This window comes from Gymnogyps californianus, chromosome 27 (assembly GCF_018139145.2).
Source record: "Gymnogyps californianus isolate 813 chromosome 27, ASM1813914v2, whole genome shotgun sequence".
Classification (NCBI taxonomy): domain Eukaryota; kingdom Metazoa; phylum Chordata; class Aves; order Accipitriformes; family Cathartidae; genus Gymnogyps; species Gymnogyps californianus.
This window is the reverse complement of record NC_059497.1, coordinates 5,047,789-5,062,595: the sequence shown is the minus strand read 5'-3', so window position 1 is coordinate 5,062,595 and position 14,807 is coordinate 5,047,789. Positions and strand designations below refer to the sequence as shown.

At 65.8% G+C, this 14,807-nt stretch overlaps 2 protein-coding genes across 2 annotated transcripts; one reads left to right on the top strand and one right to left on the bottom strand.

Annotated features, from left to right (window-relative positions):
- Positions 1-1,109: 1,109 nt before the first annotated feature.
- SMPD2 (sphingomyelin phosphodiesterase 2) lies at positions 1,110-4,768 on the top strand. The gene is made up of 10 exons (XM_050911407.1): positions 1,110-1,338; positions 1,775-1,871; positions 1,986-2,062; positions 2,321-2,414; positions 2,503-2,592; positions 2,958-3,040; positions 3,255-3,387; positions 3,461-3,565; positions 3,646-3,802; positions 4,030-4,768. The coding sequence occupies exons 1-10, from the start codon at positions 1,289-1,291 to the stop codon at positions 4,371-4,373; spliced, it is 1,230 nt and encodes a 409-aa protein (XP_050767364.1). The 5' UTR covers positions 1,110-1,288; the 3' UTR covers positions 4,374-4,768.
- On the bottom strand, positions 4,738-14,255 carry MICAL1 (microtubule associated monooxygenase, calponin and LIM domain containing 1). The gene is made up of 25 exons (XM_050911406.1): positions 14,173-14,255; positions 13,810-14,088; positions 12,810-13,017; positions 12,582-12,698; positions 12,289-12,387; positions 12,056-12,211; positions 11,737-11,837; positions 11,206-11,463; positions 10,684-10,799; positions 10,475-10,601; positions 10,128-10,200; positions 9,494-9,644; positions 9,231-9,418; positions 8,979-9,088; positions 8,842-8,892; positions 8,667-8,744; positions 8,139-8,307; positions 7,961-8,043; positions 7,400-7,850; positions 7,214-7,290; positions 6,945-7,043; positions 6,727-6,820; positions 6,546-6,645; positions 6,379-6,452; positions 4,738-6,277 (listed from the first exon to the last, which is right to left on the bottom strand). The coding sequence occupies exons 2-25, from the start codon at positions 14,068-14,070 to the stop codon at positions 6,147-6,149; spliced, it is 3,372 nt and encodes a 1,123-aa protein (XP_050767363.1). The 5' UTR covers positions 14,071-14,088; positions 14,173-14,255; the 3' UTR covers positions 4,738-6,146.
- Positions 14,256-14,807: the final 552 nt, after the last annotated feature.

Genomic DNA, 14,807 nt, shown 5'->3' with positions numbered 1-14,807 from the left:
CTTCGCACCGCTCCCGGTCCGCCCCAGGTCCGGTCCCGCTCCGCTCCGCTCCGCGCCCCGGCCCCGCTCCGCGCCCCGCCGCGGTCCCCGCCGCTCGCTCCGCGCCCCGCTCCGCGCTTCCCTCCCCCCCCTCCCCGCCCCACCTCCGCCTGTTGCTCCGCTCCCTCTCCCGCCTCCGCCTGTTGCTCCGCGCTCCCGTCCCGGCTCCGCGCCCCGCTGCGCTGCCCGCTGCCAGCCCGGTCCCGTGGGGAGCTGGGGCGGGGGGGGTGGGTGGGGGAGCGACCCGGGTCGTGGAGGGGGGGGGCTCAGCCCCGGTCGGAGACGCCGGTATTAGCACGGCGCAGGGACGGGATGAGCCGCTCGGTAATCCCGCCGGGGCAGGCAGAGCCCGGCTGCCTGTACCCGGCTGCCCGTACTCCGCTGCTTGCACCCGGCTGCCTGTACCCGGCTGCCCGTACTCCGCTGCTTCCACCCGGCTGCCCGTCCCCCGGCTGCCTGTACTCCGCTGCCTGCACCCGGCTGCCCGTCCCCCGGCTGCCTGTACTCCGCTGCCTGCACCCGGCTGCCCGTCCCCCGGCTGCCTGTACTCCGCTGCCTGCACCCGGCTGCCCGTCCCCCGGCTGCCTGTACTCCGCTGCCTGCACCCGGCTGCCCGTCCCCGGCATCCTGGCGCCCCGGGTTTGCTCTTTTGCAGTTTTAAAATGGACGGTCTCCCCGGGAGTCAGGCGTGGGAGAAGCGAGGCTGGCAGAGCCGCCCAGCAAACAGCACTGGGGCTGTGCTGGGAGCTGCGGGGTCCTCCCAGGTCTGGGGTCTTCAAAAGTATCCGTGGGCTTCCCGAGTGGGTGGTGGGGTGTCCCATGCCCGTACCTCACAGCGCCGCTTTGAAACCGGGGTTTAAAGTCCATCCAGGAAAAACGACTTGCTGACAGACAAAGGGTTTGAGCCCTGTACCCCATCCCTGGGCCACCGGTGTCCCCATCCACGGGATGGAGCGGTCACCCGTGTGGTTTGGGTACATGGGTCCCTGTCTAGGGGCAAGTTGGGGTTCGGGATGGGCCTTGAGGATGGGAGCAGAGGGGACAATGCGGGCCATGCTGGAGCACCCCGAGCACTCCTCCCTCCCAGCCTTTGCCTTGGCTTAGCCCCTGCGCCGCAGCAGCCTGGCTCCCCGGCCCTGCCCCATGCCCTGTGCCGGCTCCCCGGGGCTGTCACCCCAACCCGCTCCCCGCAGGACCCCCCCACTCTGCCTGGCGTTGCCCTCCGGCCCCTGCGAAGCCCCAGCAAGCGATGGAGGGAGATCCCACCCTGCAGCTCCGCATCTTCGACCTCAACTGCTGGTGAGTCCAGAGTTCGCTGGGGCCGCACCGGGCTGTGCAGGTGGGGATGGGGACACCCGCACCGGGTGAGGGGTCCCACCTTGGTGTCACCTTCGTGTCCCCTTCTTTTCAGGGTTGCACTGCTCTCCCAGCCCCAAAGGGTCATGAGGTGCTCGGCTGAGCAGTGCCTCCCGTCCCCTCTGTCCCTGCTCCCCCAGAAAAGGGCCCCCATTCGCACCCCAACCAGCTGCCTCAATTTTGCAGGCAGGAAAGCTGTCCTCAAACAGCCTCCCTGCACCTCCCGCTTGTCCCCATGTCCCCGCACGGCCCTTTCCCGCTCTCCTCCCATCTCCCCCAGTCTGCATCCTGCCCATACCCGTACCGGGTCCCGGCGTGCCCCGACAGCCCCCATCACCCCGTCCCCCCCAAGCTGTGACCGCCACCCCATCTCCGGCAGGGCCATCCGCTACCTGAGCAAGCGGCGGCAGGAGCGCATCCAGCTCATCGGGGACACGCTGCACCGGGAGGGCTTCGACCTGGTGCTTCTCCAGGAGGTGAGGGCAGCCTGTGAGCTGAGTGTGTCCGTTCTCAGCCCATGAGCCGAGTGCACCCGTTCTCAGCCCGTGAGAGGAGCGTGCCTGTTCTCAGCCTGTCCCACTGTTCTCCAGGTATGGAGCGAGCAGGACTACAGTGACCTGAAGGCGAAGCTGGGAGGCTGCTATCCCTTCTCCCATTACTTCCGCAGGTGAGAGGGGCCAGGCCAGCCCCCCTCCGGGGCGGTGGCAAGGCTGTGCTATGTCCTCGGTGTTTGCCACGTGGAGAGACTGGTGCGGGTGCTGTAGGTCACCTCTGTCACCTTGGGAGACCCCATGCCTGGAGAGTGGACTGCTCACGGGAGCACACGGGGACCCAGGCATCTGGGGAGTCCCCTTGGCTCAGGGCTGGGGGGAGGCAGAGGTGGGGGGGGACCACGCTTCCTCACTGTGCTTTTCCCCTCCCGCAGCGGGGTGATCGGCAGTGGCCTCTGCGTCTTCTCCAGATTCCGCATCCTGGACACCCTCCTCTATCAGTACTCGCTGAACGGGTACCCCTACATGGTGAGCAGGGTGAGGGGCATGCAGCGCCGCGGTGCCCGGCCCCACGGAGCCTCAATGGCCCCGACCTGCTCCCCTTCCCCTCCGGCAGCTCCAGCACGGGGACTGGTTCTGCGGCAAGTCCGTCGGCCTCGTCGTCATTAAGATCTCCGGGATCGTCTTCAACGTCTACGTCACCCATGTGAGCGCCCCGGGGAAGGATCCGGCATGGGGGGATGATGAGGAGGAGGGGGACGAGTGGCCATACCCCTCCTACGCTGTCCCCTTGCTCTAGCCACTCCTCTGCACCATCTCTCCTGGGACTATGCACTGATTTAATGAAATATTGCTCTGGAGGGGGGCTGGGGGGAGGCAGGGACCCACAACCTGGCTGTGCAGTGGGGTGAGCATCCCAGGCTGTCCCCAAGGGGAGCGAGATGAAGACAGAGGGGTCAGCCAGACCCCAAAGGGACCGTCTAGAGGGGCTGGATGAGTTTGCAGGGAGCCTAGGAGCAGGGCAGGTGCCGGCATGGGGGTCACAGCCGCTTTGCCCCCTCCTCTCGCCAGCTGCACGCCGAGTACTGCCGGGAGAAGGACGCCTACCTGCCTCACCGCCTGGTGCAGGCCTGGGAGCTGGCACAGTTCATCCGGTGAGCAGCCGCGGGGTGTCCCACAGGGTCCCCCCGCTGTGGGTCCCCAAGTCATGCGTGGTCACCCCTGCCCCTGGTGCTTGCACTGCGGAGAGCTCCCAGCTGCACCGGTCCCAGCCAGGAGTATGGCTGGGGAGCACTGGGAGGGTCCCAGTAATCCCAGTCCGGCACGGGGCAGGACGGGGAAGGGGGTTAGCCGTCCCCATCCCCACAGACACACCTCGAAGGCAGCTGACGTGGTGCTGCTGGGAGGGGACCTGAACATGCACCCTGAAGACGTGGGCATCCGGCTGCTGCGCGGCTGGACGGGGCTGCGGGACGCCTTCACCGAGGCCACACGCTTTGAGGTGAGCGGCAGGGGGTGAGCGGGGTGCTGGGGCACACCAAGAGCCCCCCACCCACCCAGGCGCTTTTTCTCAGGGCTGTGAGGACGGCTGCACCCTCGTCCCCAACAACTGCTTCACCCTCAAGACAGAGCTGCTCCCCTTCCCGCTGGGCATCCGCATCGACTACATCCTCTACAAGGTTACGGGGGGCCCTTGGCCACCGGCTGCGGGTGATGGGGGGGGAGTCACCGGCGTGACCCCCCCTGTCCTCTCACCCAGGCCATCTCCAGCTTCACGGTGAAGTGCGAAGAGCTGAAGACCACCACGGGGACAGCCCCGGGTATGGACATCCCCTTCTCAGACCATGAAGCCGTGATGGCAACGCTGCACATCCGGAGGCAGGGACAGGCTGCGGGTGCCACCCTCGGCACACCTGGTAAGGTGCAGGGGGTGCTGCTGGGGTCCCCCGTGTGCCGGGGGACACACTTGTGGAGGGATTGATGGAATTGGATGGAGTTTTTGGAGATGTTTCCCCTTGCTCAGGGCATCCCTTGGGGTGCTGCTTGTGGAGGGGAGCATGGAGAGAGCAGAGCTGTGGGGATGGGGAGAAAAAGGGGTATAGGGGGGGATCCCACCCTGCTGAGCCACCCTTGTCCCCCGCAGAGCCGGCACTGGTGGACGTGGTGACGGAGGCGCGGACAGAGGTGGGCGTGGGGCTGCGGGCAGCGCAGCAGCAGCGCTACTCCACGGGCAGGATGGCCGTGCTGGCCCTGCTGCTGCTGCTGCTGCAGGCAGCGGCCGCGCTGGGCGCGCTGGCGGGGCTGGCAGCCGGGCAGCCCTTCCCCAAGCTCTCCTTCTCCCTGCTGGCCTTCCTCGCCATCGGCGTCCTCCTCCTCGCCACCGGCCTCCACCTCTTCCACACCATCGAGGTGAAGATGCTGCAGGGCACCGAGGAGCAGATGCGGATGGCGCTGCGGGCGCTGCAGGAGCGTCCCAGCGACGGCTGAGCCGGGGCCGTAGGTGTCCCACGATGTCCCTCCGGCCCCATCCTGGCCCCTTTCGGTCCCTTTTTCTAGTTGACTTCTGGTTTTAGGTGAGCAGCGCTGCGGCCGGCTCGGTAGCGCAGGTTCGACAGCCACCCCTCTGGGTGAAATTTAAGATTTTTGGGGCAGATTTGTCGCGTTGGCCCCTGTGGGAACCACGACGGAGGCGGGTTTTAATTGCTGATTTTTTTAATATACCCTTTCTACCTGGAGGGACCTGCTGGCGTGGCCGGGAGGCTCGAGAGGCTCAGCCTCCCTTTGCCTGGGGCGGCCTCGGGGGCTCCCGGTGAAAGCTGGTGACTGCTCCAGCAACCAGATTTGACTCGGATAGAAAATAAAGGTGGTATTTTAGCCCTTGGCACCGGGTTGGGGAGGCTTTATTTGAAGGGAGGGGGGAGGTTGCAGCAGGATAGTAGGGCTGGTGCAAACGAAAGCGGACGGGAGGGTTTGGGGAGGCGCTGAAGGGAGTGGCAGGATGAGGGCTGAACGTGGGGGGGCATCGCTAACGGAGGAGCCCGCACCCGGGACCCCTGTGCCCGACACGACTGGGGCTGCTGTAAGCACACCCCACAACAACCGGGGACCCCCGAAAGGTTGGAGAGGTCTGTGCAAACACCAGTTCAGCATTGCCAAGCAAGAGAAATCCCAAAGGGGCAAGGAGGACACAGACGCCGGCGTCCCTTGTCCTCGGTGTCACACAGTGCCAGCCCTGGGCACAATCCCCTCGGGGAGCTGCTGGACAAAAAGCCCCTTCCCTGGCCCTGGGGCCTCGCAGGGGGGGGTTCTGACCTGGATTTCCTGCAGTGGCTGGGGTCAGTGTGGACGTGGCACCCAAAAGCAGCAATGCAGAGTGGTGGGATCACCCCAGTCTGTCACTGGTCCCACTCGTAAAGCCAGATGTCCCAGGCTGGGATGGATGTCCTGGGTTAGGATGGATGTCCTGGGTTAGGATGGGTGTCCCAGGCTAGGATGGGCGTCCCAGGCTAGGATGGATGTCCTGGGTTAGGATGGATGTTCTCAGCTGGGAAGGATGTCCCAGGGTGGCTTCCAGGGGCTACTCCTGACGCTGCCCCTCCACATTTGGCATCTCCACTGTGACCTGCCTGTGGTGGCTGCAGTCACATCCTCGCTGCCGGGAGCAAAGCCCTTCGGTGGCCGGGGCGCGGGGCTGGCTGGCTAGCGATGAGCCACCTCTCCCACCGGGAGCCTGTCCTGAGGCAGCCAGCGGTGCAGCTCGAGCACGAGGGGCTCTGCCGGACAAAACGCTTCCGATGCCCCAGCCAAGCCTCCGGGCAGTGTCCCCTCGAAGGAGTGGTGGCTGTGGGACCTCCTGTGCTGGGCAAGATCCCGCTTCCCTGTGGGGCTTCTTCCTCCTGTGGCAAACACCAGGCAGAGCTGCCGCAGCCCCCGTGTTTCATAGCCCCCTGCAAATCTTGTTTTCAAGCAAGCACAAGGCAAAGGCAATCCAGCCAAGCGCGGGGATGCCCTCTCTGCACCACAAAGCCGGTGTGCTCCTCGGCGTCTCACCACGTGGGCATCTACCAGTGGGTCCGGCCCCTCCGCAGCAGGCTTCGGCAAGCGGGGACCTGGATTTGCCATGGCAGCTGCCTGCGCCTGCGGGCAGCTCAGGCATCACCACCTTCAGAGGCAGCTCAGGGTGATGCTTGGCCAGGGTGGGGGGACACACCGCTCATCCCCCCCCCGGGGAGGAACCGGTGGGTCCTGGGGCCAGGCGGATCAGGCCCGCAGCTCGCTGAGCCGCTTCTCCTCCTGGATGTGGATGAGGACGTTGCGCTTGTTCACCACCTCCAGCAGCTGCACCAGGATCTCCTGCTCAGCCGCGCGATCCTCGGGCGTCTTCAGGGATTCTGTGGGAGCAGGGAGCTGGAGCAGGGCTAGGGGGGCCCCAGCCCCGGCCCCGCTCCCCCCGCTGTGCACAGGGACCCCCCCAGCACATGCCAGCACTCACCCTCCCTGTTCATGTAGCACCGGAGCTTCTGGTCAAGCTGCCACTGCTGCTCCTCCAGCTTCAGCTCCTGCACCCTGTGGGGAGGGAAAGGGGGTGCTGGGCTCAGGGGGGCTGGGGTAAGCTGAGCCCCAACGCCAACTGGGGAGCATCCCCCCCCCAAGCCTTACGCGATCATGAGGTCCGACTCCTCGGACATCAGGCTGTTCTTCTTCTGGACCAAGTACAGCAGCTGGTTCATCCACTGTGTCTTCTTGTCGGCCGGGGTGCCTGCGGGGCAGGGGGGGCATGAGTGGGGCGCAGACCCCCTTGGTCGCAGGGGTCACGGTGCCCCGTCCACCCTGGCCTTACCGTCCTCATCCCGGAGTAACTTCTCCAGCTTGATACCCTGCTGCTCCAGCTCCCGGAATGTCACCTCGATCTCCTCCAGCCGCCTCTGGATGGCCTGCGAAGGAAGGGCAGCGCTTGCCCATGGGCCGGCACCTCCTGGCATGTGGCCACCAGCGGCAGGATGGAGGGGACGGGGGACGGCGCCGGGCTGGGGACCCGGCTCTCCCCTGTGGGGCTACCTGAGCTTTGCAGAACCGCTTCATCTGGGCTTCCCTGGCCCGGCGGGTCAGCGTGCGCTGCCAGGTGGGGTATTTCTCCTCTTCCCCCAGATCCAGGCACTGTGAAGGGACGGTGACACGGGCAGCGGGTCAGTCCCTGTGCCGGGCACCTCCTGCCCTGGCAGCCATGGCAGAGCCGGACCCAATGGCTCTGTGAGAGGAGATGCTAGCAAAAGCCCCAGCCACTGGCTGGGCTGGTGGGGCCACCGCTGCTCGGGGAATGCACTCACCAACTCTGCCATGATGCCAAGGTCTGTGCCTTGCTCCTCCTCCTCCTCCTCTTCCTCACTGTCACTCTCCTCCAAACCTGCCCCAAGAAAAGAGCCATTTCAGGCCGGTGCCTCATGAGCAAGACGTGGGGCATGGAGGGACCCAGAGCCCTGCTCGGCCAGAGACTCCAGGTTGTAGCCACCTACCTTCCTCCACAGCCCTTTTCTCCTCCTCCTCCTCCGAGGCGTCTTGTCCCCGCCACAGGGCAGGGAGGACCTCGGGTGCTGCTTGGAGCCACAGACGAGCCGGCTTTGGCGGCGGCTCAGGCTCTGTTTCACTGGTGAGGTTCAGTGTGGACAGCTTGAGCTTCTCCAGCGGCGTGAGGACAATCTTCCTCCTGCCCCCGCTCTCCTCACCCTCCTCCGCCACCCCTCGGGGCTCCGCTCCGGGACCCTCCTCCTCCCTCGCATCCCCCCTCGGCTGTGCCAGCAGCCTCTGCTCCTCCATGTCACCAGCATCCGCAGCATCCTCCGCTGCCCTGGGCTCTTCCTCTGGCCATGGGGCTGCTGGTGGGGGCTGCAGGGGACTGGGTGCCCCCTCCTTGGGGGACACACAGGGGCTCCCAGCATCTGAGGGTGGGCAGGTGGCAGCGGCATCCTAGGGCAGAGCCAGCGGCGGAGAGGTGATGCAGCACAGGGCCGTGCCCAAGCATCCCCCTCCACCTTCTACCTTTCCTCCATCATCTATGGGGATTTATGGTGACTTACCCCATCGGGCAGCGCCAGGGGCTCGTCCCGGGGCACATCCATGCCGGGTAGGTTGGGGTAGTGAAGCGAGCAGTAAAAATGACCTGGGGCAGGGGAGAGGGGGGGCAAACCCGTGTGACAACCTGCAAGGTGGAGAAGCCTTGCCCGGAGCATCCCCTCTCCCCAAAACCCGCCTCACCGTCTTCCTCGTTGAAGGCGTAGTCGCCCAGGCGCAGGGTGGCCCCGCACTGCCAGCACTGGAAGCAGCCGCGGTGGAAGAAGCGTCCCTCGGCGCTGGCTCGCTCCAGGATGTAGACGCGGCGGCCGCAGAAGTAGCAGGCGTCGCTGCTCTCCCCGCGGGCTGGTGGCTGCAGGGGGAGAGGACAGGCTGGGGTGGCACCGGGGTGCTGGCACCCACCCTGCCCCTGAGCTTTGCCGGCAGCTCAGGGGGTTCAAGGGGGTGGGGGGAGCGCTTTGCCCCTCTTGCAGAGGTGGGTCTGGGTGCTCGGGACGGGTTTGCTGGCACCAGCGAGGGAGCGGCAAGTCTTGGCTCCGGAAAACCAGTTGGGTCAGGAAACAGGCAGGGAGGAGCCGGGAGCCTGTGGGCGTTCGCTTGCGCAGCCCAGGTCCCAGCCCTTGGCTCGGCCCCACCAGCCGCCGGTGTCCCCCCCAAGCACCCACTCGCCCACAGCCGGACCACCCACCCCAGGGTGACACGAGGACCGACCTGCCCTGGGTCCGTCGTGGTGGTTTGCGGTGGCTCGCGGGCACTGTCCAGCGTGTCTCTGTCCAGCCCTGTGTCCAGCTACGAGCAACCCGAGGGGAGGGTCAGCCCCCCACTCTCCCCCTGGGTCGGCTGCACCCCAGCAGAGCACCCCTCGAGGCACCCAGGGCAGACCCACCTCAGCATCCCTGTGGCTCCTCTTGGCCTCAGCATCCTTCTGGGCACTGTCCTGCAAATGCAAAGGGGGTGGCTAGGATGGGGAGGGGGGGCATGGTTTTGGGGTGTCACGAGGGTCTGGGTGGGGGGGTCCCTCACCTGGGCACGTTTGTGTGTCAGGTTCCGGCTCTTCTGCAGCTTGCTGAGGAAGAGGATGGCCCCTCGCGTGCCATGGGGAGACAGTGGCTTCTTGCTGACCTCCTTCGCCTCTGCACAGAGGGGACACGGCCATGCTGGTGGGACCCACCCTACAAAGCGGGGGGCACCCAGCCAGGCCCAGTGGGGCTCAGGATGGGATAACACCACCACCACCCCCCCCCCCCCCCCCCCCCCCCCCCCAAAATCTCACACCTGGAGAGGTCTTGAAAGCTTCATAAAACTGGCTGAGGTAGGTGATGAGCCCCAGGCGGTCGGGCTCTGCCATGGTGGCCATCTCGGTGCTGGAGAGGACGGGCTGGATGCCCAGCTCCTGCTCCGCCATGTCCAGCATCATCTGGTGGGTCCGGATGGGATCCTGGGGGTCCACGGAGTCAAAGTCCCTGTGGGGAGACACAGGTGCCATTAGGGTGGGCTCCGCAGGGTGAGGGGTCCCAGGAGGGGTCCCAGGCACTCACACCAGGTCGGGGCGGAAGCGGTGGACGAGGGCACAGAGGGCCAAGCCGCTGGTCCAGGAGGTGGTGAAGTTGCTCACTGCCACGCCACGGTACCCGGCCGTGCTGGCCTGGCACCAGCTCAGCAGCTCTTCATAGGCATCTCCGGAGACTGCTGGGGAGGCAGCACACATGTCCCCATCCCAAAGAGGCAGGGGACACCCCCTGCAGCCTGCTCCCCCCACCCAGCATCAGTGCTTTAGCAGGGAAGGGGTCCCATGGGAGTGACGCAAGACGGCCCCCCCATGCAACCACCTCCCCCAAGGCTCAATAAATGGGTTGATAAAGCATCCATCAATATTTCACGGCTCAGCATCAGTGCAGGCCAGAAGGAGGGGGACAACCCACCCCCCAAAGGCAGCTGGGGGGCTGTGTCCCCGCGGGGCCATGGGCAGAGGGAATGGAAACCAGCGGTGCCACTGGGATGGAAACACAGCCGCTGCTGGGAGGAGCGCGGCAGCCAGCTGGACACCGGCCAGGGCTTGAGAAAAGAAGGATGGGGAGGAAAATCAGGGCAGGAACCACTCTGGCATGGGCTACTGGGAGGAATGGGGGGTCCTGGTGCCCGGGGAGCCAGGGCAGGACCAGTTACTCATACCGGTGCTGAGCCGGTTGTCGCTCTTCCTTTTGTGGTCCACCTCCACCATGCCCACGAGGTAGAGGTCCCGGACCTGCCGATGGGGACACACCGGTGGCAGGTCACCACCTGCACAGAGCCAGCGGCACCATGCAGGGAGCCGGCCCTGGCAAGGGGGACACCCAGACCCCCCCGTCCCTCCCCAGAACCACCCACATCTGCAATGGGCAATGCATTAGGTGCCCTGGGGACCAAGAGCTTCAGCCTCACACCCTTTGGGGACAGGGGACCGTGCAAATTGGTGTCACCCTGATCGCCGGGGAGGCTGGGCTGGATGGCTGCCCCATGGCAGGACCTGGGCTGGGTACCTGGTTGGCTTTGATGGCCTGCAGGTTGATGTTGGGGTAGCGCGTGGCCGGGTCGATGCTGTACTGGCTGATGTTCTTGTTGGTGTTGTCCGGGGAGGTCTGTGAGAGGTGCTGGTAGATGCTCTCCCTGGGTGCAAGGGACAGGGCTGGGCTCAGTGCCACCATCCTCACCCACTCCGGAACCAGCCCAGCGGGACGAGGACACTCACCTCTCGGCCAGCACCTCCAGCGGGGGGGTCCCGGCCGCCCACCGCCGCACCATCCACGCCGCGTCGAAGGCGGCGAGGAAGCCCCTGGCCACGCCGGTGCCCAGTGGCCAGAAGGGCTGCAAAGGGAAAGGCAGAGAGGGATGGAGCTGGAGCCGCGCGGCCGGTCGGGGCAGCTGGGAGGAGGCTGGCTGGGAGCTGCTGGGCTTGGCCGGGGATGAAAGTGGGGAGCGGCGGCAGGACGCGCAGGGAGAAGATGGGCGGCCGTTTCCTCCCCGGCCGGTATGGCTGCGTCTGGGGAGGAGCTGGGCTGCTCCTCCACCCTGAACCCACCCCAGATCTCCAGTGGGGCCGGGGAAGGGGATAACCCCACCAAAGCATCCCACTACATCCCACTTGGGGAGCCTGCCCCCGGGAATGGGGTGCACCGGGCAGTCGGGGCAAGAAGCGCTTAGGGAGGGGGAATATATTGCAATCAGGGAGAGGGGAAACTGAGGCACATGGTGCTGCAAGGGGGACCCTCACCTCCACCAAGCAGTCGCCCACCAGCCCGATGAGCAGACGGGCCCCGTTGTGCTCCCGCACCAGCGCCGCGTTCTCCGAGCGCGTCATGCAGGTGAAGTCGAACATGTCGACGTCTGGCAGGTCCCGGTGGTTAAGGGCAAACTCCAGCTCGGGCAGGCGGTAGTTGGTGGAGAAGTTGGCAGCTTCTTTGGCATAGCTGAGGAGGGCGTCCCGGTTCACGTTCTCTGGGGCCAGGAGGCTCTCGATGTCCGCTTTGTCCTGTGGGGATGGGGTGAAGCTGGCCGGGATGCAGGAGGTGGTGTTTGCCCCCCGCCTGGGTGCAGCCAGGTCCGGGGTGAAGCCGTGCCACTGGGCTTGGGGCTGTGAGCCCCCCAAAAGGAGTTTTTCCCCCGGCACAGGCATCGGCTGCTGAAATCCCCCACCATCCCAGGGGTGCACGGTCAACCCAGCACCCATGATTTGCATCCCATCCTCCAGGCTTTCAGCTGCCCATCGCTATGGGATCCTAGGGCCAGATCCTGCCCTCCTCACCTGGAGGATGACCCCCTTCTTGAGCAGGCTTTGCTTCTTGGCCGTCATGACGAAATAGTGAGTGTCATCCTTGTAGTAGACGATGTTTTCCAGGTCGATGCCTGGTGATGGGAAAGGGGCTGAGCTGAGCCACGGGGCAGAGCCAGGGCTACAGGGAGCCCCCGCACTGGGCTCAGCCACCAAATGTCCCCTGCAATGGGGTACCATGCGGGGACATGCATCCCATCACACAGGGGACATCCCGGGGCTGAGCCTCCAGTTGCACCAGGAGGGGACAGGGACCCCCAGCACCCCCCATGCCGGGGCCAGGACCACTGACCCGTTTTGTTGTAAAGGTTTTGGAAGAACTTCTGGTTGTAGATTCGGGCCACGCCGCTGATCTCAGCCACCTCCACCTCGGCCCGGCTGTGGCGGTTGATGAAGTTGGTGGTGATGCCGATGGCCAGCTTCCCCCGCGTCTCCTTCCGCTTGAACCCTGCGGGATGGGAGAGGCGTGAGCCCCCACCCGGCCCCCATACCGGTCCCGGGGGTGCAGGGACCCGCTGCTGTCACCTTCAGGGACAAATTTGCCACCGCCGGCCGAGATGAGGACGTCGAACTCGTAGTGGCTGAGAGGAGAGGAGCTGGGCTGCAGCACAGCCCGCCAGCCGCCTGCGGGGAGAGGGACGGTCATGAGCGTGCTGGGTCTCAGCTGGGACCTGCTCCAGGGAGGGGAGAGGCTTGCATCTCATCCCCCCGAAAAAGGCATGCCCCGGGCTAGCAGAGGGACTGGGGAGCTCTGAGCGGCCACCCGCAGCCCTGTCCCTGTCCCCAGGGATGCCACCCGCCCCGCAGCGATACCTTACCCTGTCTGCCCACCTTGCCCGTGGAGGGGACAAGGCCCTTGAACTGCACGTTGATGTGCACCTCCACCCCCAGGAGCAGAGCCACCTTCAGCAGGATCAGCTGGAGCTGCCGGATACCTGGGAGGGGAGAGAGGGCACCCAGGGTTGCACCCCCCATTCCCTGGGCTCCCCACAGTGGGGGGGACCCTGGGGGTGCAGAGCTTGGTGCCCCCCCCCCCCTAAACTCACTGATGTGGTCCAGCGTGCCGGTGCAGAAGCGCCCATAAAACTTCTTGGCGCCCAGCGCCCGCAGGTCGTGGATGGTGAAGGGCCAGAGGTGCAGGACGTTGTTGCGGGAGAAGGAGTCCCGCTTCTCCAGCAGCACCACGCGGGCGCCCAGCAGTGCCAGCTCGATGGCCGCCCGCAGCCCGCAGGGGCCGGCCCCCACCACCAGGCACTGCGAAGGGGACGGGCGGCGTGAAGGGGACAGGCATCCCCCCCCAAGAGCAGGGCTTTGGGTAAATCCCCAGGGAGCTCAGCACCGCCGCAGGCAGCGTCTCCCCCCTTCCCCGGGTCAGGATCTGGCCCTTTTCCCCCGGGCTGCAAGCACTGCTTCTCCCTGCAAAGTGGGGGGCCCTGTGGGGTGGCCCCCGCCTCCTCGGCTGCCTGAACCTTGCCTTCGCGTGCGGCAATGGCAGCAATTAAAGCGCTCGGTGAGATAAGGTGTGCACATCTCCTGCCTGCTGCAGCCCGGGAATGGGGAGATTTCACCAGCAACAGGCTCAAAACTGGGACTCGGGTTTGATCTCCTGCCAGCCTCTGCACAGGGCTGGGCGGACGATGGGGCACCAGCAGTGGGGACAAAAGCCATCAGCTCTGGGACACGGGGACAGAAATAGGGTCCCCCAGCCCCAGGGGGATATCCTACCCCAGCGTGCTCCTGTCTCCTAGAAAGGGCTCAGCAGGTCCCTCTGCCCCTTTGCAGCCCGCCATGGGATGTCCCCAGTGAGGAGCAGCCGGGAGGAGGAAGGACGCCGCTGGCACGGTGGCACCGAGGTGGCGTCACGCCATGGGGAAGGGAGGGGCACTAATTAACAACCTGTCCCATTAAACCCCATCAACCTCCCACCCGGCACATCCCGCATCCTCCAAGGCTGGGGGCCAGGGTACCCCAATGGATGCTCTCACGCCGGGGACAAGGATGCAGGGCAAGGAGGGACCCAAACGCCACACCCCATGTCCCCGGTACCTTGGTGCTGGCACAGGCTGTGCCCTGGTCATAGTCCTTGTGCCCGGCTTTCTTATCCAGCTTGCTCCACAGAGCCTTGGCACTCCAGTAGTTGAGGGCAGCCTTGAGGCCATGGTAGAGCTGCAGCCCACTGCCCTGCAGCCCCAGCTGCTGGCACAGCTCCCTGAAGCAGCCCAGCACCTCCCGGCACTCCCCGGCACGCAGGAACCTCTCGAAGACGGCATGGGCTGGGTTGCCCGGCTCGTCGGCCGGCACACTCATCCTGCTTCACCCAGCAGCCTGGTGAGGGATGGCAGAGGTAAGTGTGGGGGACACACACACACTCTCCTGGACCCCCATCCTCAAACCCATCTGATACCAGACCTGGTGTCTCGGCGTGAGGTTTCCCAGCCAGGGGTGTTGTTGGGTGATGGTTGCACCAAAATCGGGGCCTTTCCAGCAGCAGCTGGCGGAGCCTCCCCTGGGTGCTGCACCCAGCGAGCCACAGTGTCACCCTGCCGTGGTGACGTCAGGGGAGCAGATGGGGAGGGCTGCGGTGGCAGCAAGTGGCTTCTTCCGTACAGCGTGTACCTGCAGCAGCCGAGAGCAGAGCAAAGATGCCGATTCCTTCCTCTTCACCCTCGGCCTTGCTGGGGGAGGGATGGGGAGGGGGGTCCCGGCCACAGGGACAAACCGCAGCTGCCCCAAAAACCAGCAAGACCCAGCCTTGGGGCAGGAGGGAGCAGGATTGGACCCATCCCACCAGCCTGGCTTTTGCAACTGGAGTGGAGTGACTTTCCCCCCCACCTCCGCCTCTGCCACCCCCGGAGTGGGGCGGAAGCAGATTAGCACAGAGGAAGCACCGGTGGGGAAACCAAAAAAAGCTAAACCACTGTATGAACGGCCCCATCACGCCAGGGAACCCGCGGGAGGAGGGGTGCAGTGCATTCCTCCCTGGGCACCCCAAACCCCCCCCGCCCCTGGCATCTCCAGCACTCCTTGCATCTGCCTCCCACTCC

Bases quoted from the DNA above. Each gene is read 5' to 3' on its own strand.
- SMPD2 (XM_050911407.1), top strand. From the start codon at position 1,289: ATGGAGGGAGATCCCACCCTGCAGCTCCGCATCTTCGACCTCAACTGC. The intron at 2,415-2,502 runs GTGAGCAGGGTG...CCCCTCCGGCAG, and splicing joins TGAACGGGTACCCCTACATG to CTCCAGCACGGGGACTGGTT. The intron at 3,041-3,254 runs GTGAGCAGCCGC...CCATCCCCACAG, and splicing joins GAGCTGGCACAGTTCATCCG to ACACACCTCGAAGGCAGCTG.
- MICAL1 (XM_050911406.1), bottom strand. From the start codon at position 14,070: ATGAGTGTGCCGGCCGACGAGCCGGGCAACCCAGCCCATGCCGTCTTC. The intron at 11,464-11,736 runs GTGAGGAGGGCA...CCATCCCCACAG, and splicing joins AGAAGGGGGTCATCCTCCAG to GACAAAGCGGACATCGAGAG. The intron at 8,893-8,978 runs GTGAGGGACCCC...TTGCATTTGCAG, and splicing joins TGACACACAAACGTGCCCAG to GACAGTGCCCAGAAGGATGC.